The sequence below is a fragment of the Erpetoichthys calabaricus genome, chromosome 10, assembly GCF_900747795.2.
Source record: "Erpetoichthys calabaricus chromosome 10, fErpCal1.3, whole genome shotgun sequence".
NCBI lineage: Eukaryota > Metazoa > Chordata > Cladistia > Polypteriformes > Polypteridae > Erpetoichthys > Erpetoichthys calabaricus.
This window is the reverse complement of record NC_041403.2, coordinates 112,789,634-112,813,371: the sequence shown is the minus strand read 5'-3', so window position 1 is coordinate 112,813,371 and position 23,738 is coordinate 112,789,634. Positions and strand designations below refer to the sequence as shown.

At 37.6% G+C, this 23,738-nt stretch overlaps 1 protein-coding gene across 1 annotated transcript in view; it reads left to right on the top strand.

The window, feature by feature from the left end:
* Positions 1–18: 18 nt before the first annotated feature.
* kcnb1 (potassium voltage-gated channel, Shab-related subfamily, member 1) overlaps positions 19–23,738 on the top strand; it is a 247,317-nt gene continuing 223,597 nt past the window's right edge. Inside the window, exons 1-2 of the mRNA XM_051932853.1 lie at positions 19–304; positions 1,553–2,226. Coding sequence (XP_051788813.1) covers positions 1,660–2,226 — 567 coding nt within the window. The 5' untranslated portion in view covers positions 19–304; positions 1,553–1,659. The remainder of the gene's footprint in view (positions 305–1,552; positions 2,227–23,738) is intronic.

Below are 23,738 nucleotides of genomic sequence, written 5' to 3'. Positions count from 1 at the left end.
CGCCCCTGATTTTTTTCACTGAAAAGAAGAAGCAATGTAATGATATAGAATATCGTGCAGATCCAAACTAGACTTGTTGATCTCCATTAAAAGACAGGAGCAGAAGACATAAAGGCATCTTAATACTAGACTCATTTTATAAAATCAGCTCGTGAAATGATCAGAAAATAAATCTTTGTGATGCCTATGAGAAGTCTAAGCATCTTAATGCTTTGACTCTGAAAACTGGCGTTCATCCCCTTCGGGAGAGCTGCACCGCCTGGAGTGATTTTATTCCATCTACCTGTTAGTGGCTTTAATGGAGGTACGTGCTAAATATGTGAATTTCCAGAATAATAAAAAAGGACGTTTTTATTGAAGATATATTCGAAAAATTATTTGAAAGATCCATTCATTCTTATTTGTGTAATTTGAATTGTACAGTTTGGTTTGTAGTGATGCCTTATTTATTTTCGATTTTGTTTTCGGAAAAATAAATTATTTATTGTACTACTGATTTTCTTCGAAAATAGATAGATAGATAGATAGATAGATAGATAGATAGATAGATAGATAGATAGATAGATAGATAGATAGATAGATAGATAGTGATTATTTGTAAAGAGAATAAGAAACGTCTTGTCATTCAACGTCATCTTTTCTTTTGATTTTTAATACATTTTTTCAAGACTTTCGATTCTACATGTGCTCTGTTTAAAATATTGTTGTTATGGCTGGAGACTAAACATTTGTTGACATTCAAGGAATACTAAATGTAAAATCGACAGGGGGCGCGGGGTGGGGTGGATGCTGAGGGGTTGTTGTCAAGGCTTAAGCCGTCTGAAAACAAACATAGTAAACAACATTTGAGTGGATTAATTCTGCAAATTCAGACTTTTGAAAATGAGCTGTTTTGCCAAATAACGCCAATTAGCCATGTCCCCGTGACGTCCACCGATATTACCCTATATTTTCACTCAATAATCTTGTTTGAACCTGTGACAGTAAAACCTTAACACTTGTTATTAGGTTTCGATTTCAGCAAATTGTCCACAATGCAATTGCTACTGTCATTTTCTCTGGATTTTTATTTCCCCTGTATTCCTTTCATTCATGGTACCTGCCATTTTACGGCAATATGAATCTTCTAGTATCCTCAGTTATAAAGGAAAAAATGCGTGGTGCTCAAGGTTAGACTGTTGCTACTGGGTAATGTAATGGAATGCAGATGTTTTTAGCAATAAGCCCTATATATATATATATATATATATATATATATATATATATATATATATATATATATATATATATATACAGTATATATGTTAAAAGACCATAAAGCTTAGAATGTCCGCCGATTCAGCACTCGGCCGACTGAACAGCGCTCAGTGCTGCTGCGCTCCTTGAGCAGATTAGACGATCTGTTAGTGGATAAAGCTGCTGACATTATGTGAGAAATGTTCTTTCTGAGCTGTTGTAGGTCGTCTGAGTTTGGCCTCCATTTCTGAAAGTGTTATCGATATTGCTTCTCCTCTGCTTTTTTTTTTTCTTTCTTTTTTTTTTCTTTTTGCAGCTGCGCGAATGGATCTAAAAAGGCGCAAATGCAGACCTTAACTTGGGGAAGCTTGGCGGACGGCGGGCAGTAATTTTTAAGGAGTCGGGGGATTTACGGAGGACACAATGCCAGCTGGAATGAATAAATCGGGATCCAGGTCCACTACATCGTTGCCACCAGAGCCGGTGGATATTATCCGGAGCAAAGCTTGCTCACGGAGAGTCCGACTCAATGTTGGCGGGCTCTCTCACGAAGTTCTTTGGAGAACATTAGACCGTTTGCCCCGAACGAGGCTGGGAAAACTCAGAGACTGCAATACTCACGAAGCGTTAATGGAAATATGTGATGACTATAATTTGGAGGATAACGAGTACTTTTTTGATAGACACCCGGGGGCATTTACATCCATTTTGAATTTTTACCGCACTGGGAAGTTACATATGATGGAGGAGATGTGCGCTTTGTCATTCAGTCAGGAATTAGACTACTGGGGAATCGATGAAATCTATTTGGAGTCCTGTTGCCAGGCAAGGTATCACCAGAAAAAAGAACAAATGAACGAAGAACTGAAACGAGAGGCCGAAACCTTAAGAGAAAGAGAAGGAGAGGAGTTTGATAACACCTGCTGCGCGGACAAGCGCAAGAAGCTCTGGGACTTGCTAGAAAAGCCCAACTCTTCAGTTGCTGCAAAGGTAAAGTGTTTCTGGGACACGGTTGATGATGGGCGGGTGAGGGGGGCATTTTGGAGAGGGTCTCAGATAGTGACGAGGCTTCTTTTACATGCATGCACGGGGTGTGTTAAATTAGATCGGATGATACATCTTGTTCTCTTTTGCTGAAGATGGCTACGCTAGTTTTCCGAGGATTGCTTTAATCCTAGATTAGAAAAGGCTAATCTGAGTGATGGCATTTGAAAAGGCTTTCCTGAGGCTTTTCCTAAAACAAGTAAATGGTGGCTACGTTTTGCAACCACGTGGTTTTAGTCTGTGTTAAATTCAAGGCAAGTTTTTTTTATATATATATATATACAGTACTATTTGTGTAAAGGTGTAAAGTACACATGCAGTGAATTGTGTGATTTTGAATTGAAATGAAGTGCTTAGGCATTGTGAAACAGAACATTATATCAACACCATGCTGAAAAATACGGCTAGATAAATATAGTAGAGCATTATAGTTTTGAAAAGGATGTATTTCATGTGTATGTGTGCGACGACTTTTAAAGATATACATTGTCTCCTTTTGTGCCGCACAATGACACCTCTCTGGAAGTGTGAAGGTGGGTGTTTTGCTTCCATTAAGGCAGAGCTAATCTTTCTTCTCCTTCTTTTGCTTTTACTAAAGGCCTGCTTATTCCTTTTTTCATGGGCTAGCTAAGGTCTGCCAAATCCTAGGAGCTCCTGCTCAGAAACTGGGGAATACCTTTTACTGACTAGAGGCAAACCATATAGGAGTGCATTGCCTGAGACACTCCCCGGGTTCAAAGAACTACACTGGGCATAGTGGCACTGACCTGATGATTTTTACTGCTTAGTTAGCTTTTTCTTTATTTTCTAAGTTGTATACACTGTTCTGTGGCTTTGAATTGTAAGAACTGGGCCAATTGTTATGTAATAATGTATTGTATGTGTAGTAGTTCTATATAAATACAGTTATTTGACTATACAGTATACAATATGTACATACAGTAAGCGTGAGTACTAGAAATGATGTTTGCTTGGGCTTCTGTCAAAAACAAATGAGTAATTCTTGAAAAAATAACTTTGCATTATTTTTCAAAATTTTAAAACTTTATGACACACTTTTACAGAATTGGAAAATAAATAAATGAAGCATATCATGTATTCTGGTCAAAACAAGTTGATTTTTTTTATTTACAGCATCATTGTTGTTCTTCCACTCATTCTCTTTGATTTATTTTTTTAAATATATTGGCTTATAATTTACTTCACACATGACCAGTTCAGGTTAATATAAACTGTAAATGCATGTAAACTGAACATTAAACATGCTAATTAAACTGAAATGCAAAGACAAATATTTTGTTAATTATATAAATGGTGACAATTAGTTATTGTAAAGAATTCAATTTTTTACAATCATTATAGCCATTCTCTTATGATTCTCTTGTAACACTCTTTAAAATAAATATATATGCATCTGGTTCAAAGCATTAATATAAATGAGCACAACAGCAATATAAAACTTAGTAGTCTGGCATTTCCCTGTATAACCCTTTCCCCCATTATAGTTCACCACACTTGGTTTATTGTCACCTCCTCCTCCCCTTAGCCAGAATTAAAAGGTGGAACAAGTTTGGTCTTCATTTCTGCAGCCGTGCTGTATATACAACTTTAATGCTTTAAATGATTCATTTGAAAGCACTCCCTCCACGCTGTGGGAATGATTGGTGGTATAATCAACTGTATGTGGGCTTATTTTCATTAGTCCCTGATGCATCTACATTGATCAGAAACTCTATTTAGTAATAAAGAACAACATATGCAAAATGAAAAGAAAAAAAAAATGTAATACAAAAAGTAAAATAGTTTGGGTAACAGAATATTTAAAGCCTATGCTGTTTGTCCAACCATTGCTCAGTAATGTAATTTCAATATTTTTCCCAGAAATATATACTTGTTGGTAGTCAACATGGCAAAAATCTCCTTATACATACATTTTAAACATTTTCTGATATTCTTTATGAAGTCACTGTTAGTAAACGATTGCATTTATTAGTTAAAGAAATGATGTGTGCAGTTATGTGATCCGGTATGGAACACTGGATTTCATAGGTGAAGACCATGCCAGTAAATACTGTTACAGCTTCAAACCAAACAGAAACTCTCCAACTGTGCGGGTGGAGTGGTGGCTCTCAGGCTAAGGATCTGCACTGGTAATCGGAATGTTGCCAGTTCAAATCCCATAAATGCCAAAAGTGACTCAACTCCATTGTGCCCTTGAGCAAGGCCCTTAACCTGCAATTGCTCCATCCTGGCTATGACGTTAAATTGCATCCATCCCTGCATGTAGGCCCTCCAACCTGCAAGGGAAAAACCTGGGGGTTGGTGGCAGGATTGACACTCCAGCCACAATAAAAAGCCTCACACTGTTCCATTCCATCTGAACTAGTGTGGTGCTGAGGTGTCACCCATTGCAGGGATCCTGAGTTGGTTTGTCATGTGGTGGGTGCAGCTCTTTCCAGCTGGGAACAAACACCAAAATCAACAGTACTATTTGTGAAACACAACCGATGCTACAACACATAATACAAGCAAAAAAAAAAAAGTAATATTATATGTAAAAATACAATTAAAAAGAAATGAGTTAAATGGAACCAGTAGTAATACAGTAAAATAATACAATTTCACTGAGTCTATTTCCCATCATTGACTAAAAAAATATAAATATATTTAAACCGCCTTATTTTTCTTATTTTTATTAGATGTATTTTTGGCCATTGGATAGAAACTGTTTCTGAATCTATCACTCCATACTTTCAAAGATATGTAATGCCAATCAGAGGGCAAAAGTTCAAACAGGTGGTGACCAGGGTGTGATGTTTGTGGCTGTGATGAGACAGCAGGAAGGGGCAATATCTTCCTGGAAGGGCAGACAACAATCTATAACGTTTTGTGCTGTGTTTATGACTCTGCAGAGCCTTCTTGTCTGTTGTCATGCATCTGGCGTAACATACTGTGATACAATATGTCACAATGTTCTCGATGGTTGAACAATAAAAAGGCACCAATAGTTTTTGCTCCAAGTTGTTTTTCCTGAGCACTCTCAGAAAGTGCAGTCTCTGTTGTGCATTTCTGACCACTGCTGTGGTGTTCTCAGACTAGAAAAGGTTTTCTGAAATTTGGGTTCCCAAGAATTTGAAGGTCTGCACCCTTTCCACAAGGTCTCCGTTAATGTAAAGAGGAACTGGCTCTGTAGTATGCTTCCTGGAGTCCTGAATGAGTTCCTTGTTTTTTTATACTGTTAAGTGTTAAGTTATTCAATGAACACTATTTTGTCAGTCTCCGGACCTTGTCTCTGTAGGCCGACTCATCTCCTTCTAATATGAGCCATATTACAATAGCGTCATCTGAAAATTTAATGGTTAGTATTTGTGGAATAGATTGGAGTAGATCTGTGGGATTGATATGTGTACAAGAGTAAAGCAGTGGGCTAAACACATACCCTTGTGGAGATCCTCTGCTGAGCAAAAGGGAAGAAGAGAGGTGAGGGTTGAGTTTAACCCTTCGTGAGCAGTTTGTCGGAACGTCTTTATCCAGGTGCAGGTAGAGGAGGGGAGGCCAGTACCAATATGTCCGAGATTATTGTATTAATTGCTGAATTGTAGTCTAAGAAGAGCAGTCTTACATTGCTCCCTCTTTGGTCTACAAGGCTCAGTGCAGTATGTGGAGTGGTAGTCAATGGCATCTTCTGTGGACCTGTTTGATCTGTAAGCAAAGTGATGCTGGTTGAAAGTAGATGGAAGACAAGATTAAATAAGCTGTAAGACTAATCCCTCGAAGCACTTCATTACTACCAGCGCAAGTTCTACCACCAGTCTATAATATATATATATATATATATATATATTTAAAGCTTATATAAATATATAAGTTATATTTTAAAGTTCTGCGGTGGGTTGGCACCCTGCCCAGGATTGGTTCTTGCCTTGTGCCCTGTGTTGGCTGGGATTGGCTCCAGCAGACCCCCGTGACCCTGTGTTCGGATTCAGCGGGTTGGAAAATGGATGGATGGATGGATATTTTAAAGTTATATACTATATATATATGTAAAGTTGATTTACTGACTCTACTCACTCTTCAACAGAAATGCAAACTTCTGTTTAGTTGAAAAGATGAAATTTCACAGGATGGTACACTTAGATCAGTAGGTATTCACCAAAAAAGGACATTTCAATATATCAATATTTAGGGGTGAAAAAATCCTATAACAAAAAAGCTAAATATGCCAAAATCTCAATGCATTTTTATTTGTTTATATTTGTGAAAATTATGCTAAATTACATGCTCTGTGAAAAGTGATCAACAGACCATGTAAATGGCTCTAACAACCAAAAGGGTTTACAGATGACTGAAGAGGTGGTGGTGTCTTGGACAGGAAAAAAGAGATGTTGTCACGGTCTGAAATGGAAAGACAAAGTTTGGTGAAGCTCAAAGAAGTTGCAAAACTCAATGGTTAGCAAAGTGCTGTTTTTTGCTGTTGACTACTGGCACTCTTAGGTGTGTACCAAAAAACCAAAAAACCTCCCACCCCTGCTCATCGATCATTGTACTTAAAACATTAAGGGAGAACAAACCCCCAACTCTTTATTTCCATTGCTGCAAATCCAAGGGAGAAATATCAGCCTTAGATCATAGCACTTGAATTTTTAATGGAGAAGATGAAGAAATTGTGTTGCAACGAATCGAAGCACACTATGCAATCACAAAACATGGAAGTTCTTAAATTACATTGACTTGCCTATTGTAAAATGGTGTCAGTAGCAGGATTTGAACTGACAAGCTCAGAGTTTGAGATCCAAAGAAGTAACCACTACACAACAGTACCTATGATGTTAGCCTTTGGTTGAAATAAACAAAATTTCCCATGTGAGGCCAGGTAACATACCTAGTGTATATGTATCTAAGACAGGATGAAATCTAACTAGGCCACAAAGACCACATTGTCAACATTTGCAGTGTACCATGTAATGCATATGTCTCTGTTATATGACAGTTGGTGTAGGGTTCATAAAAGCAGTGTTAATGTTTGTGATGCGCCATGTATTGGGAACACAAATGAAATGTGTTCTATTACTAAAACTGTCTCTGATGCACCATCTTTTGAAAAGACAGAGACATAGCAGCTGGATGGACACACAGACAGACATTTATCCTTTCATAAGTCTATATAAATGAACAAAATATTAAAGGTTATTTCCATTTTGAAAAGGAAAGAAGGTTAAAGACACAACGTAGAGATGCAGGTCTATTATCTCTGCCTGAACATTCCACAATATTTCACTTAACATAATATTAAAACAACCTCTAATCCTTTATGACCTCAGAACTTTGTATTGCATTTAGAGGTTTCTGAGTTTCTGCCCATCTTGATAGATTCCCATATTTTGTAATGGGGCCTTCAGAATTGATGGTCATAATAAAAGTTTTCTACTTTGGGCATGTCTGTCTCTCAAGTCACTAATCAGTAATTTTTCAAATCTGGACTCCTCCCGTTTCACACATTATGTTCAGGGTTTTCTATTCCTTCCACTTCTATCTTTGTATGCCTCCAACTCAGATTAGTACTAAAGACATGTTTTGTACCATTGTATTTCTCACTTTCTCCTCTACTTAACTCCTCCACACCAATCTCCACACGTTACGATGTTCTAAGACCTTTTTACTGTTAATTGTTTATTTTTCTGTCAGATATATTGACCATCTTTCAGCTTCTAAGCTGTCCTGGAATGATATCTTTAAGAAACTTGTACGGTGTTTATACCTTACCCCAAGAAAGTGTTTTGCCACAGGACAAGCTGCTAGCTGCTTGAGTAATCTATGCTGTTTTAACACCTTTGACACGTTTATCTACATGCACTAGGACTAAGATTCTGTTGCAATTTGATATTCTTTGGTCTGTAACTCTCTTTGTAAAATTATGTCTCCAAATATTCTTCTGTTACTTCATACTTTTCAGCTTCCTGAATCTGTCTGCATTATCTTATACATCCGTACAAAATAAACTGTTCTCACCAGGCAGTGTAGCAGAACAACTGGCCTTAGCCTCTCAATGGAAGTCACTTGATTCTCTTATTCCTAACTACTTTAAGAACTCTTGCTGTTCAGGATAAATGGGTCACCAAGTGCCATTACTGAAGATTGGTCAGCTGCCACTCAGATGGAGTTGGTGAGGTTGATTGTGGTCCAGTGGCATTTTTTTCTTCTCTGTTTCAAAGAGTTGTGTGTGTAGAGTGTAGGGGTGACGTTGTATGAGGGAGGGATGGATGTTTGTATAATTTCTGATTTGTGATCAATTAGATGCTGTTTGTGTGTTAGAAAACTACAAGTATCTAAAAAAAGTACAGTATCATAGAAATATTTTTTTTTAAAGAACTGTTTAAATAACTAAAATCCAAATTTGATTACTCTGTAAGACAATGACTGTTTCAATAAAATCATTAATTAAAAATAAGTAAATAAATAGGAACTTAGGTTAATTATTTGTAACAGTGCAGCTGCTCTAAGGCGGACCAAGTACCACCACAGATACTGAGAAGAGAAAGAAAATGTTTAAGGCTTAGTAATGGCCAATCAAAACAACTAAAGGAGTAAAAGGCAATATAAGAAATCAGTGTCTGCTATCTCAGTAGAAGTTTTAATAAGAGCCTAGGAAATTTTAAGCAGTCTTGCTTTTTGAGATCCCAATGTACACTGGATGATAGGAATTCAGTAGATAAGTTCAAAACTTTATGTGAGAAGGGTTTTAAAATCTGCACTAAACTTGGAAGCTACCTGAAAACTTGAGGTAAAAGGTCATACTTCTTAGCTCTAGTAATTATCCTTAACATTGGACTTTCAGTTAGAGTAATGAGTGAATAAACTGCGTAACCCCAAAGAGTTACAATACTCAATTGTGCTTGTACCAAATGCATGAAGATCCTACAGCCTATTCAGTATTAATTTTATACTATTTTAAGGAGAAAGCAGGATTAAAAAGGTCAGGACTCAATGTTGAATTGAGGTCAAAAATAGCACCTAGGGTTCAAATTGATTCAGGCAAAATAAAATTCCAGCGTTTTGAGTTAAGTGCTTCAAATAGTGTCTTGCTGTTCACAGACTTACCATCCAATAAAATAGCTACTGTTTGTTTCAGAGTTTAAATACAAAAACATCAATGCACTGTTTTGTACCTCTACAACATTTGTGATTAATGATGTCACTGAAAGTATCATTTGGTGTAATGATAAAACATCTTCGGCATAGGCCTCAAAGTAAATATTGTATTTCTTAATTTTCTCGTAATGGCAAGGTGTACAGAGAAAAGAAAATTGGTAACAGCACTGAATCCTAAAGGGACAATAGAACATTAGAAATATTTAGATGAGAACAGGCCATCCAGCCCAAAAAGCTTACCAGTCCTATCCACTTTCTACTTAATTCCTCCAAAAATAACATAAAGTCAAGTTCTGAAGGTCCCTAAAGTCCTGGGGCCTCGAGTATAAACTGTGCGTATGCACAGAAATGTTGCGTAAGAGCGTTTCCACCTTCAAATCACGATGTATAAAACCTAAACTTGGCATAAAGCCATTCACATTTCCACGGTACCTCATACCCTGTCGTACGCAAGTTCTCCGCTCGGTTTTGCAGACTGGCGGCACCCAGCGTCAAAGCACTGCTGCTGTTCTTATGTGGTGTATCATTCTTTTTCAAATCCACAACCCTGACGCGGCTTTATAAATACACTGAAATTAACTGGATATTGTTTATAAGTTTAATGCATCTGATTATAATTAACCAGTAACAATATAATGGTCCACGGAATGGTGAAACTATTCCAAATACCATAACTGCTTTAACGTTGTTACTCTCACTGCACCTTCTTCTTCTACTTTCAGCTGCTCCTGTTAGGGGTTGCCACAGCAGATCATCTTTTTACATATTAGTCTCACTGCACCACTCAGAGCAGCTGATCGGAAAGAGAATTATCGGTATACAGCATCAAGTACACGCTGCCTAAGCCATGCTTCCTATTTGAACTGCTTCTCACATGGCAAACGATTCAAAACCTTTCCTGTGCGGACCTCGGAGTTCAGAAAGAGTTTCATCCCAAGAGCTCTAAAAACACTCAATCAGTCCATCAACTGCTCCTTGTAGAACTGTTTGGACTTGTAAGTACAATCACCTCACTGTAAACTTGCACTACAGTTATAATATTGCACAACCTGAGCCACTTTATAAAGCGCGTATTTACATATGATGACAATAACATTTTTAAGATGAAATGCAGCAAAATATGTTTATTATATTATACAGATAAAAGCACTGTATGCTTCACTGGGACAGGCGTGAACGATAGAATAATTAAACATGTACTACGAAGATATTTCAATGTTCCTTAAAAGTTTGTGAAGAATCGGCGTTATAAGTTTACAGATGGCTCAATGTCTATTACAGAGCTGATTGTGTGGCGATCGGTTACTTGGAGAAAGAAAAGGAAGGACCGAAATTTGAGGTTAGTACGTTTGAATGAGACAGTACTGCAGGGGCGGCCTTAGGCATGTGCAAACTGTGCACCTGCACAGGGCCGCCAAATCCCAGGGGCCGCCTCACCAATATATATTGAATATAAAACAGAGAAAATAACAACACAGCTAAAAACGTAGCGGCAAATTTCGGCAAAAGTTAAATGCTTGTGTCATGAGCACGAGGCGGCTATGCAGTGTCCGCAATGGACGTGGCCATCTGCCGTGCATAAGATACCATATTGACATATTGGTGGGCGAAGGGGCCACCGATTCTTTCTCTGCCCAGGGCTGCCATGAGCCTAGAGCTGCCCCTGAGTACTGCTGCAATAAATTATTTCATGGAAGGTCACGCACAATCACTGTGCCACCGTGTTCCCATGTTTAATAACATGCTTTAACTCCTGTTATCATGAAAATGATATCAAGTATACATCTCAGTATTTTAGTTATTCAGAGAGCTGTAATATCACAAATGTAATGGATTCTGTGTCCTGTCGGAGGAAGAGAAAGCCGGTTTAAGAAGCATGTAGTGATTCACACACATAGAGCACTTAGAAGAACACATACAAAACAAAGCATTTAACGTGCTACTTTAATTACGATGTGATTTGAGAAACTGATTAAACGATTTTAAGATGAAGTTTATGATGTTCTACTTTAATGACAAAATAAACTACATAATTAAAGTGGAAATTTCAAGATTGAAGGTAACATTTCGTGCTTTTTCCCTACTGTGTGCGTTTTTCTCTCTGTACCGTAATAAGCTTTCATATGACACTCAGAAGGTGGGCTACGTCTCGCCTTTTCACAGAGACTTTGATATCTGACAATTTCTTTTTTATTTCGGGCACTGTGCAACTTTGTGAACTTGAGCTTTCAAGTTTCTCCGACACACTATGTCAGTCGATTAGCTTCCTTTTGTTGTTTATATCACTGTTTAAATCAACAAACAGTACGCGTTTTCCTTGCCTCCATTTGGTATTCGCTGAAATTCTTCCATTTTCCCTCTTGCTTTTCCCAATTGTCTTTTCACAGAACACTGAGCTTAAGGGCTATTTATATTGCTTTGCATATTCAAAGAGGCGTAATTCTGGGAGGAGTTGGGGCAGGACAGCAGGCGCGTGCACAAGCGTTTCTTTTCTCGCTGATCAGGATTTATGTATCGGAAGAACGTGGAAGTTTGCATACACACAGATTCCTGCATCTGGATTCTTCTGTGCGTAAGCATATTTCGTCTTTTGTGCTTACGCCATGTTATAGTGCAAATTCTACGCACAGCGTTATGCATGAGGCCCCTGCTGTTTACCACACTACTTGGTAACAGTTTCGATCCACTGTATTAATTTCTTTCATAATTTTAAGCACTTCAGTCATTTCTCCTCTTAATCTCCTGTTGCTTTAACTGAAAAGGCTCAACTCTTTTAATCTTTCCTCATAATTCATCCCCTGTTGTCCTGGAATCAGCCCAGTTGCTCTTCTCTGAATATTTGCTAGTGCTTCTATATCTTTAATTGCTGACAGGATTATAGAAGTACTGTGTTCAAACTTTCAAAACTATTATAGAGATTACGATAAATATATAGCAACCTAAATTCTAAAGCCTATTTAAAAATTGTACAGTTAATTGTTTCAAAAGCTGAACATAAGTCTAAAAGTATCTCCTGGACAAAGGAGATTAGAACAATATTTAAAACACGCAGCTTCTGTGCTGTATCTGGGATGAAAGTCAGACTGTAGATTATTGTGAATACAAGTAAGCCCGCGATTCGCTAGCGAATCGGAAATCCAAGAATGGCAATCAGTTTCTGTTCCGTCCGATAATTGGATGGATGACATATCATGGAGGGTGGGTGCGTCTGGGGAAATGTCATTTAATTCAATACGCATATCTGTACTAAAGCGGTTTCGTTTTGTGGAGACGTGATTCTGTTGCCTTTGCTGACACCGACTGCTGGCACAGTGGAGCACAGCAAGTTTAGTTCACAGGGTGTGGTGTTCGTGTGTCAGCCACTGAGTCGGGGAAGCCACTGGGTTTGAGTCTGTGACCGTTATGTGATCTATATTACTGGCACAGTGGATTAGAGCAAGTGTGTTGTTTGGGCACCACGTACTGACTGTGGGAAGCCGCTGCGTTTGACTCTGGGGCGTGCGCCACGGCGGGAAGCCGCTGCGTGATGAAATATCATGGAGGATATATGCGGTGGTGTGGGCGGTCGCGTCCGGGCGGCTGTACAACCTGGCGTGCACGCTTTACCTCAGGTGTAGTTCACAGGTCGTAGGCATGGTAAAGTTTCCATTTAATTCACTAACCCTATTTGAACTAAAGCGGTTTCTTTGTGTGGGCGCCTTCGTTCATTGTTTGTATCCATGACTGTACAGGTTGTGTTGTTTGGGCGCTCACAGGTTGTATTGTCTGGGCGTCACCTACTGACTCTGGGAAGCCGCTGCGTTTGACTCTGGATTCTGGGGCAGGCGCCAAGGCCGCAGTGCGCATGCGTGCGTTTGACTCTGGACTCTGGGGCGGGCACCAAGGCCACAGTGCGCATGCGCCTCGGTGCGTCCGCCGTGCATAAATTAACTGTGGTTTAGTAAGATAGATTATTTTCTTAAAATCACATTACAGTTCTATGATAACAATTAAAACAAACAATACAACATTTTAGAAATTGATTGTAAATGTGTTGAGGTACTTATACAATGGAACTTTACAAAGTTTATTTGTTTAATTAGCCTCATTAATGCTAGTTATTTTTGAGGCAGCAAAAGAACATAATATCCTATCCCACAATTTATGCCAGGCATCGATTATTGTCTTCCCAAAGAAGAATAAAGATCCTCTAGAATTTGCATTTTAGAGACCAGTCTCCTCACTGAATAACGATGTCAACTTATAGGCAAAAGTCTTAGCAGAGAGAAACAAGAAAGTAGTCTTTTCACTCCTAACATCACAGGATCAAACTAGATTTGTTAAAGGTATACATCTACTTCAACAGGCATTTGATATATACAGTAATACACCCTGCCAGAATCTGAGTTTTGTTGCCCAAGTAGAACAATGGGGATGTCTGTTTATAATATAAGATACATTTGAAATTAAGCTTAATATTTGTTATTGAATCAAGTTACTTGATATGGGAACAGACTGTGAGTAAGTGTTTGGTGTGCCGTTTTATATTTTCATGCATATCTTTTGTAACATAAAACACAGACAAGCATAAAGGTTTGGGTACAACCGCAGGCAAACCCTGTATAACTGAAAATCAACACAAGTTGAAAAAAGATGTCTTTATAAACGCGAGTCTTAAAGTGACTGCTCCTAGATGGGTAACACTTCTGGCTAAGTACAGAACAGGCAGGAAAAGCTAGTTCCAAGGGGACAGACACCAGAAGAGACATCAGAGGTGTTAAAGCTGTGAATCACCTGGGGCCTCATGTATAAACGGTGTATATGCACAAAAATGTTGCGTACGCCCATTACCACACTCACATCGCGATGTGTAAAAACTAAACTTGGCATAAAGTCAAGCACATTTTCACGCTAGCTCAATTCCTGGTGTACGCAAGTTCTCTGCTCGGTTTTGCAAACTAGTGGCACCCAGCGTTAAAGCGGTGCTTTTGTTCCAGTGTGGTTTCCCTTTCTTTTTTAGATCCACATCCCTGATGTGGCTTTATCATATACACTGAAATTACCATCATATTGTTTATTAGTTTAAGGTGTCTGATTGTAATTAACCTGTAACAATATAATGGTCCACAGAATGGCCAAACTATTCCAAATACCATAGCTGCTTCAGAGTTTTTACTCTCACTGCACCTTTTCCTTCTTCTTTCTGCTACTCCCATTAGGGGTTGCCTCAGCAGATCATCTTTTTCCATATTACTCTCACTTCATCACTCAGAGTATTTATATCACTGTATCTGAGTGTAAAATCACAGCTGTACAGCAGCTGATCAGAAAGAGAATTATTGGTATACAGCATCTAGCACATGCACAAAGCATCCTCCTCTCCACAATACTCATACAATAATAATAAACTACAATAATTAACAATCCTCCACACTCCCAGACACTTAGCCACCCTACCACCCAGCTCAGCTCATCGTCTGGGATTTCCCATAGTCCTTTTATACTCCCTGACCCGGAAGTGTTTCCAATCCCTCAGTCCATGTGATCTCCTATCACTTCCGGGTCAGATAAAAATCCTCTTCTTCATCCCGGAAGCACGTCATTTCCCTTGTCGCCTTGCCTTTGATGTACTTCCAGGTTATAGGGCATGTAGAATTCCCTGAGCCTCCCTACAGCGTCTCCTGGAGGTCCCCATGGTATCCAGCAGGGCTGGTTGTAAAAACTACAAGGTCCATGGGGCCCTGCTGGAATTCGGGGAACCTCTATGCCGCAGGGAGAGCTCCATCTGGCGGCCTGGGGGTGTTGGCCGGGATGACAGGCCGGCCATTCCTCACAAAGTACAATTACCTCATTGTAAACGATACAGTTATAATATTACACAACCTGAGCCACTTTAGCGCATATTTACATATGATGATGATATTATTTTAAGATGAAATGCATCCATCCATCCATCCATCCAGTTTCCAACCCACTGAATCCGAACACAGGGTCACGGGGGTCTGCTGGAGCCAATCCCAGCCAACACAGGGCACAAGGCAGGAACCAATCCCGGGCAGGGTGCCAACCCACCGCAGGACACACACAAACACACCCACACACCAAGCATACACTAGGGCCAATGTAGAATCGCCAGTCCACCTAACCAGCATGTCTTTGGACTGTGGGAGGAAACCGGAGCGCCCGGAGGAAACCCACGCAGACACGGGGAGAACATACCAACTCCACGCAGGGAGGGCCTGGGAAGCGAACCCGGGTCCCCAGGTCTCCCAACTGCAAGGCAGCAGCGCTACCCACTGCGCCACCGTGCCGCCAAGATGAAATGCAGCAAAATATATTTATTACATTATACAGATAAAATGTTAACATCATTTAAATAATCTATATTGTTGATAATTAAACATGTGAGGACACAGTGTTGCAGCGCTAGCAAGGAGCTGGTGCCCCGTTCAGGGATTGTTCCTGCCTTGCACTGTAGGGATTGGCGCGACACTGGAAGGATAGATGGATAGAATAATTAAACATGTAATACAAAGATATTTCAATGTTCCTTTAAAGTTTTAAAGAATCGGCATTCTAAGCTTACATATGGTTTAACGTCTTTTACAGAGCTGATTGTGTAACGATTGGGTACTTGGAGAAAGAAAAGGAGGGACAGGAATTGTGGTTTAGTACGTCTGAAAGAGACAGTACTGCTGCAATTAATTATTTCATCAAAGGTCACGCATGGCGCATCAAGCATCTTGAGTGAGGCAGGAACAATCTCTGGACAGTTCATCACTATCACTGCACCACTGTGTTCCCATGTTTAATATACACTTTAATTCCTGTCATCATGAAAATGATATCAAGTATACATCTCAGTATTTAAATTATTCAGAGAGCTCTAACATTACAAATGTAATGGATTCTGTATCCTGTTGGAGAAAGAGAAAGCCTGTTTAAGAAGCACGTAGTGATTCACACACATAGAGCACATAGAAGAACACAAACAAAACAAAGCATTTAACGTGTTACTTTAGTTATGATGGGATTTGAGAAACTAGTAAATTAAACGATTTTAAAATTAAGTTTATGATGTTTTACTTTAATGACAAAATAAACTACGTTATTAAAGTGGAAATTTCGAGATTAAGGTTGACATTTCAAGCTATTTTCCCACTGTGTCCCTATTTTCTTTTCTTGTCTCTGTACCCTAATAAGCTTTCATATGACACTCAGACTCTGACAACTTCTTTTTTATTTCGGGCACTATGACTTTATGAACTTGAGCTTTTGAGTTTCTCCAACACTCTATGTCATTCGATCAACTTCCTTTGTTGTTTATACCAGGGGTGTCGAAGTCCGGTCCTGGAGGGCCGTAATGGTTGCAGGTTTTCATTCTAATCACCTTCTTAATTAGTGACCTGTTTTTGCTGCTAATTAACTTTTGCCTTAGTTTTAATTTAAATCCGTTCAGACCCCTTGGTTCTTTTTTTTTCCTTAATTAGCAGCCAAACAATAATGTGACATAAAACAAACAAACAGGTGACCAGCTAACCACATTATCTGAAAAAAAAGAAAGGTGATGGTCTTGGTAAGGTTGATCTCTCAGGTCAATAATAAGAAACAGAAAGTCAACAGTTTGGGAAATGTCTGCTGTGGCAGAATGAGAGCAGCAGCAAGCCATGGAATTAAACAACAGGTTTAATTAACAGCCAGAATTGGCTTCTCATTAAGGAACTGGATGGAGTGAAATTGGTTGGAGTTTGAAGCCCCAATTTAGCTGGTCATTTATTAACTCATTTCACGTCTCATTTCTGTTTGGCTGCAATTTAATGAAGAAAAGAATCAATTGAGAGGACTGAATCTTGAAAAACAGGGCTATTAAAATGAAGAGAAAATTAGTTAATTAGCAGTGAAAACTGGTGAACTGTTAGAATGAAAACCTGCAGCCACTGCGGCCCTCCAGGCCCGCAGTTCGACACCTGTGGTTTATACCACTGTTTAAACCAACAAATAGTACGTTTTTCCTTGCCTCTGCTTGGTATTCACTGAAATTCTTCAATTTTCCTCCGTGCTTTTGCCATTACCTTTTCACAGAACACTGAAATTATGGGCTATTCATATTGATTTGCATATTCAAAGAGGCGTAATTCTGGGAGGAGTTGGGGCGTGGCAGCAGGCACGTGCACATGCGTTACTTTTCATGCTGACCAGGATTTATTGAGCAGAAGAATGTGGAAGTTGGCGTACTCATAGATTTATGCATCTGGATTTTTTTGTGCGTATGCACATTTCCACTTTTGTCCGTACACCATGTTTTAGTTTGAATTCTACACATGACGTTATGCATGAGGCCCCTGGTCTGTAAAGGGAGGAAGAAAAGAGGCATTAGTAAACAGCGCCATCTTGTTGATTGGCGAGGAATTACCGCAACCAGAGCCTTTAAGCTGTCTCCAAGGCTAACATGTGTGACACTTTATTGTGATGAAGCATATATTAGAAAAACTTTATTTTGTTCCAGAGGAAAGTTCCTTTGTAACTGTTCAGTTAATAGTTAATCTAAAATTGTTTTCTTTGCTTGCCACAAGACTGACCAACAAAGCTGTCACAAGCGGAACTTGAGGTTGCGAACTTAGTACTGTATCTATCTTAACATTTTAACCACAAGTTAGACGTTACAGAGGCCATAGCTTTCTGCCATGAGTAAAGCACTGATTGCTAGAAGCTTTGAGAACATAATTCATGCATGATCAGGATTAGCTCAAAAGTGCAAGGCATGTACATGGTAAGAGAACTGGTCCAAAGATTTTACAGTAGTATAGAAACAAAGACCAACAAAGATATGGGGTCCACCAGCACCCCAGGGTTTCTCTCTGTTCTTATATCTGGGTCATACAAAGAGCATGCTAGATCAAAGATCTGTCAGCTCAGAAGTGCAATGCAAGATTGAAAGAGCCACCTGATATCTAAGCACATTTAGCACCTAGATTTCTAGTAAGATGAGCTGCTCATCTGTTCTTTGAAAGTTTGAGCTCACTCCTCTGCCTGCTTTGTAATAATAAAAGTAATCATAATAATTCTTTACATTTATATATCACTTTTCTGTCTATCTTACTACCTGGAAATTAGAAGATTGAATGAAAAAGTGAAGTTATTAGTACAGTCAAGTCTGATTCACTGCAATGGTGACTACAAGTGAAGACAAACTAATGTCAAATGGTTTGGGATATTCAGTTCTAAATAGAAAATAGTCCTAAAGTGAAGAGGGGATCATCACCAGAGCCCTCCTAGATAAAGCAATACTTTATTTAAACCAATAAGTCGTTGTTCTTGCAAAGAAATTAAATTCTGATTACTCTACATTAAAAAAAATTAGAATTACGCAGGACTGTCCACTTTCACCAGTACTTTCTGCAACTGCTATTGAACTGCTTGGTATATGATTTTGGCAACAGTCATAAGTAAATTGAATTATAAGGGAAAGATTGGAACAAAAAGTATCCCTCTATGCCAGGGATCTCAAACTCCAGTCCTGGAGGGCCACGGTGGGTTCAGGTTTTCATTCTAACCCTTTTCTTAATTAGTGACATGTTTTAGCTACTAATTAACTTCTTTTGAATTAATTTTAATTGATTTGTTAAAACAAAATTTCATTAAACACAATGTTTTATTAATGTTTTTCTGGGCCAACAAAAAGTATTTGTCATTTACTATAACAGGATTTGACCTGCATCATTATAGAGAGAGATTATATTTTTCTGTATTAAACAGTTTTGTAACAAACAGCCACATTAAATTACTAGAAATGATAAAATGCAGTTGCGTGTGTTAGAGGAGTACATAAAATGCATATTTTTGCATGATATCGCATATAATCATATAATTCAAATCTGAGCCCAAATAGAATATGAGTATTAAACTGTTTTAAGGTTTGAATGTTAAGAAAAAATTTGCATTTATATATTTACAGTATATATGCATCTGAAATATAACTAATGACACTTTTCTGTGTTCCTACAAAAGCCAAATTGAATGTTATTCATTTAATTCTATTTCAGAATATGTATGTGTGCCTTTTTTGGTTCTGCAACTTTTTAAAAAATGATTATAGCTACAATTTGTTATACAATATATTTCTTTTATAAATGTGATTATTTTGTGGGTATGTTTTTGATGTTAATCAATTAAAAGTTATATGTATTTTTTTGTAAAAAGATGTTCATCACATTATTTAATAATTTATTGCTATTTTTTATTTATCATTGATACTTCTCTGTGAGGGACCCACAACCCCCACTCCCAACGGTCAACAACCATCGTCATCAACTAATCACAAACTTTGTTGAAAGGAACCTGCCTAAATCTTAATTATGTATACAAACCAAACTTGAATACATTATAACTAGGAATATGGAGAATATTGGTAGTATTTGTAAACTTGATCATTTAATGTCACAATGTGCTAGATGATTTTATGCAAAATTAATCAGGGACTGGGCTCTAGTTGTGAATGATACCAGGTATCGTTGGCCTTGCTAGGTCATATGCTTTAGGAGAGTCCTAAATTAAAATCTTTTGGGGAAAGATATTTGCTTATATGTCAGGTAGTGTTGGATTTACTATTATTTCTAATCATTTTATGGTGGTGTTCGGAGTAACATTAAATGGGATGAGACTATTTAGTGATAAGCTCATAATAACTTCCTATACCACATTGTTAGCATACTGGACAGTTTTATCCAACTGGAATAATTGCAATGCACCTTTTATAACTCCATTGGAAAAATGATAAATTATATTACCTAAAAGTAGAAAAAAAAACATTTCATGAAACAGTAGAGTTTTTTTGAAATTAAGAAAAAATATTAATTTTAATCTAAAATTTGTAATTAATATTAGGTGCTGTAATATAATGGTCTTTTTGGTATCAAATAGCTTTTCTGTCTTGGGTGAGGATGGTATTTTCAAGTGTTGATTGTGAAACAGTATCTTAACTGTTTCTTTTTTAGGTCACACCGATTGTATTATATCTTTTTTCATTTTCCAGTTTGTATTTGACTTTTTGTTATACCAATAAATACAATAAAATTAATCAAAATGAAAGAAATAGGGAGCTTAAAAACATTGAATAACTTTCACAATATTTGTTTCTAAATCTGGGTTCTATAATTGATGTCTAATAATCACATCTAGTGTTGATCATAGAATTTAGCCAAAGTGTTTTTCTCAGTGAATATGCTATGTTCATTGGTGACCTTGTTCATCAAATATTTTCTTGGAAATTCACGGTGAGGCCAGCTTAGACAAACGTTTTTTCTCCGAGAGCCCCATGGTGTTTTGCAAGGCCAATGTGACATTACAGAGGTCCAGTGGCCATGCGCAGAACCTCCCACATATGAGTACGGTAAAATCTTTGCAGACTTTGTCATCTCTGTGTCACAAGCACATGGAAAAGAAAAGCTACTGAGAAGCGCTATAGATAGCCCAGTGGAAGTACTTCTGGGTCATTCGGAAGTCTTACAAAGTAGGGGCTATTAATCCCAATAGCTCCCTCTGGCGGCTCCCACGGGACTGAAATTCTCATTATGCCTTGCAGGTATCCGTGTGGGAATCCTGGTCTAGGTGTACCATCATCTAGTGTATCAGGGAAGTCACTGCTCCGAATACCATGTCTCCCCCATTTCAATGAACCCTGCCTATCATCCCTTACAACTGAAATTCACATTGGATTGACATTATTCATAAGTTAATTGAATACCTCATGTGTAACAGCACATATTTATAGTGGTATATATTTATAGTGGTTTTCCACATTCAAAATTGTTTCCTATGAAATATTTTGTTTCTTCGAAAATAAATAATAATCAATATTAAGAATAATCATAACCAAGTTACTATTTTTACACATTTGGAAATCATCAAACCACTTTTCTTCACCTAAATCAGTTTCTTGTAGCATTATGTCAATTTTTAAAATTTGTGTTTTCCATAAAGTAGTTATATGTGGGCTTTAAGTTTAAAATTGGTTCTTTTTATATTATCAAAATGTCTCAAAAACTTGAAGGATAACAAAGAATAAAACTAAAACACTGTTTTTTGTGTAATTAAGTATTCATTTAATATCTTTTGAGATGCATTTTTTTAATAAAAGTTGTGTTTGTTATATTTAATAGGGAAAATTGAACTACAGTTTGCTAAAGGCATAGCTATATACAGTAAGCATCTACTGCATCTATGTAACTAAATATCAGAACATAGTCTATTGTGGTCATATGTACAAATGGGAATTCTGTGAAAAATTAGGTGCAGACAAGTTCAGTAGTGTGAATTTAAAATGGCAGACAAACACAGACACACAATCACATAATCAGCTTTTATTTTCTTTTTTGAGACTGCTTTAAATGTATTTTATAATTAAATTTGGACTATTAAATCTTACAAACACAAATCTTGAACACAATGCCATTTACACAATGCCTGCTAATTAGTAATATATAAAATTTTCAATGGAATTGTACCTGTGAACTTGTTAGAGTGCTCTTTGCCTGCACTCAATTAAAAATGATATACAAAAATAACATGAACTGAATTGAGATGAATCAAAGTGGGAAACATTTCCAAAACAGGTTATTCAGTAATGACTTTGCTTTCCCGTGCAATTTTGAGTTGAGTTAGACCATGTTTTGTACAGATAGGGAAAGAGTCGTCTGAAATTATCTAGAGGAGTATTCTTTGAATACACTAGTTTGGAGATACTACTTATATCTTTATCAGATTTAGAAAATACATTTTCTACAGTATATGGTGCTAGAAGTTTAGAAAATCTAGTGAGGATATTTTTATAAATATCTCTAACTTGAATGTAGTACAAGAAATGTTTTGATGAAATATTACATTTGTGGCACAGATGTTCAAAAGAACCAAATATTCAATACCAGTAATGGCACACTGCACAATACACTTGACTTGAGCATTCATAGTTTTCATCCTCTTTCTCTGTTTAGCATTTGTTTGCTAAATGATGTGCTTGCTGCTTCCTGAGCAGCTTTTCTTTTCTCCACCCTAGCAGCCTGCTAATTACAAAATTAAAACTGATTAAGTCAGTGTTTGTGTTGCAATTACTTTGTACATTTTCTTTAATATTTCACTTAAGCTGGCACTTAAGTCTTCAATCTGCCTCAAGAATGATTTAAGATATGAAGAGGTAGGGGAAGTAACGGCAAAAGTGGTAGGGATGAGAATGGCGCCCGTACTGCTGGCCACTGCAGAGAGTTGATTCTACAATAAAATAAAAATAAAATAAAAATAAAAAGAGGAATAACCTTGGAGATCAATCATCACCCTGAAAGCACATAGCAGACGTCACTTAGTATATGTGTACCAAATTTCAGGTCAATAGTTCAAACGGTTTGCGAGCTACAGGTGATTTAAAATCCTGGACAGACGAATGGACAGCCATGGTAGCATATTATATAAGAAGATAATGATCCCTAATATCCAACATATTGAGTGAATTTCATTAATAAAATATTGTAGTTTTGAGATGATTGAAATATATGTCTGTCTTGTAAATCTGAAATTGATAGTAACATCTCATCCAACAAGTATCTTCAAATAAATGCTGAAACTCCAGATTCTGATTTTGTTTATACTGGTTTTAATGGGACTAGCAAGCGGAACAAGGCTGCTACTGTGCAAGAGACACTCTTGCAAATAGTAGCCATATTGCCTGAGCTGGTTGCTTTGTAATCAGAAGGCCCTAGGTTCAAGACTTGCTCTTGTCAAAAGATGAGCAGCTGAAAAGGGCTGTTGCAATGAGTGAATTACAGAGCAGGGACTGTACTTAATAGTGCATAGAGCCCAATATATAGGTAGGCGTTTGTGCAGAATTCCCAGTCCATGACTAACAAAGTGAGTTCAAGTTCATTTCTATCTGATTTACTCAGTGGAAGAGAACTGATAGATTGATGTTTGACACCACGGTGATTGAATGTAAAATATTTTGTTATAGCAGAACTTGGGGACAGAATTCAGTTTAGGATCCAGAGAGTTTAAAATGGCCTGCAATAAGAATGAATTTCAAGAAGATGAGAAAAAAAAGTCTGTAATAGAAACGGAGAGTAGCTGTGGAAATTAAAGACGAGAGAGATTATTTTTAGAAGGGAAGCAGAGCTGGAAGCAGGAAGCACTAATCTTACTCTGAATTAATTAGGTATAATGATCATTATAGGAGTTTCCAGCCTTTCTTGTTTTGAATAAGGCACTTCGATTGCTTTGTCTCTTATAGAGTATTTTCAGTTAATGACTTGGATAGCAAGAATAGATCCCTGTGTATGTTGAGACCA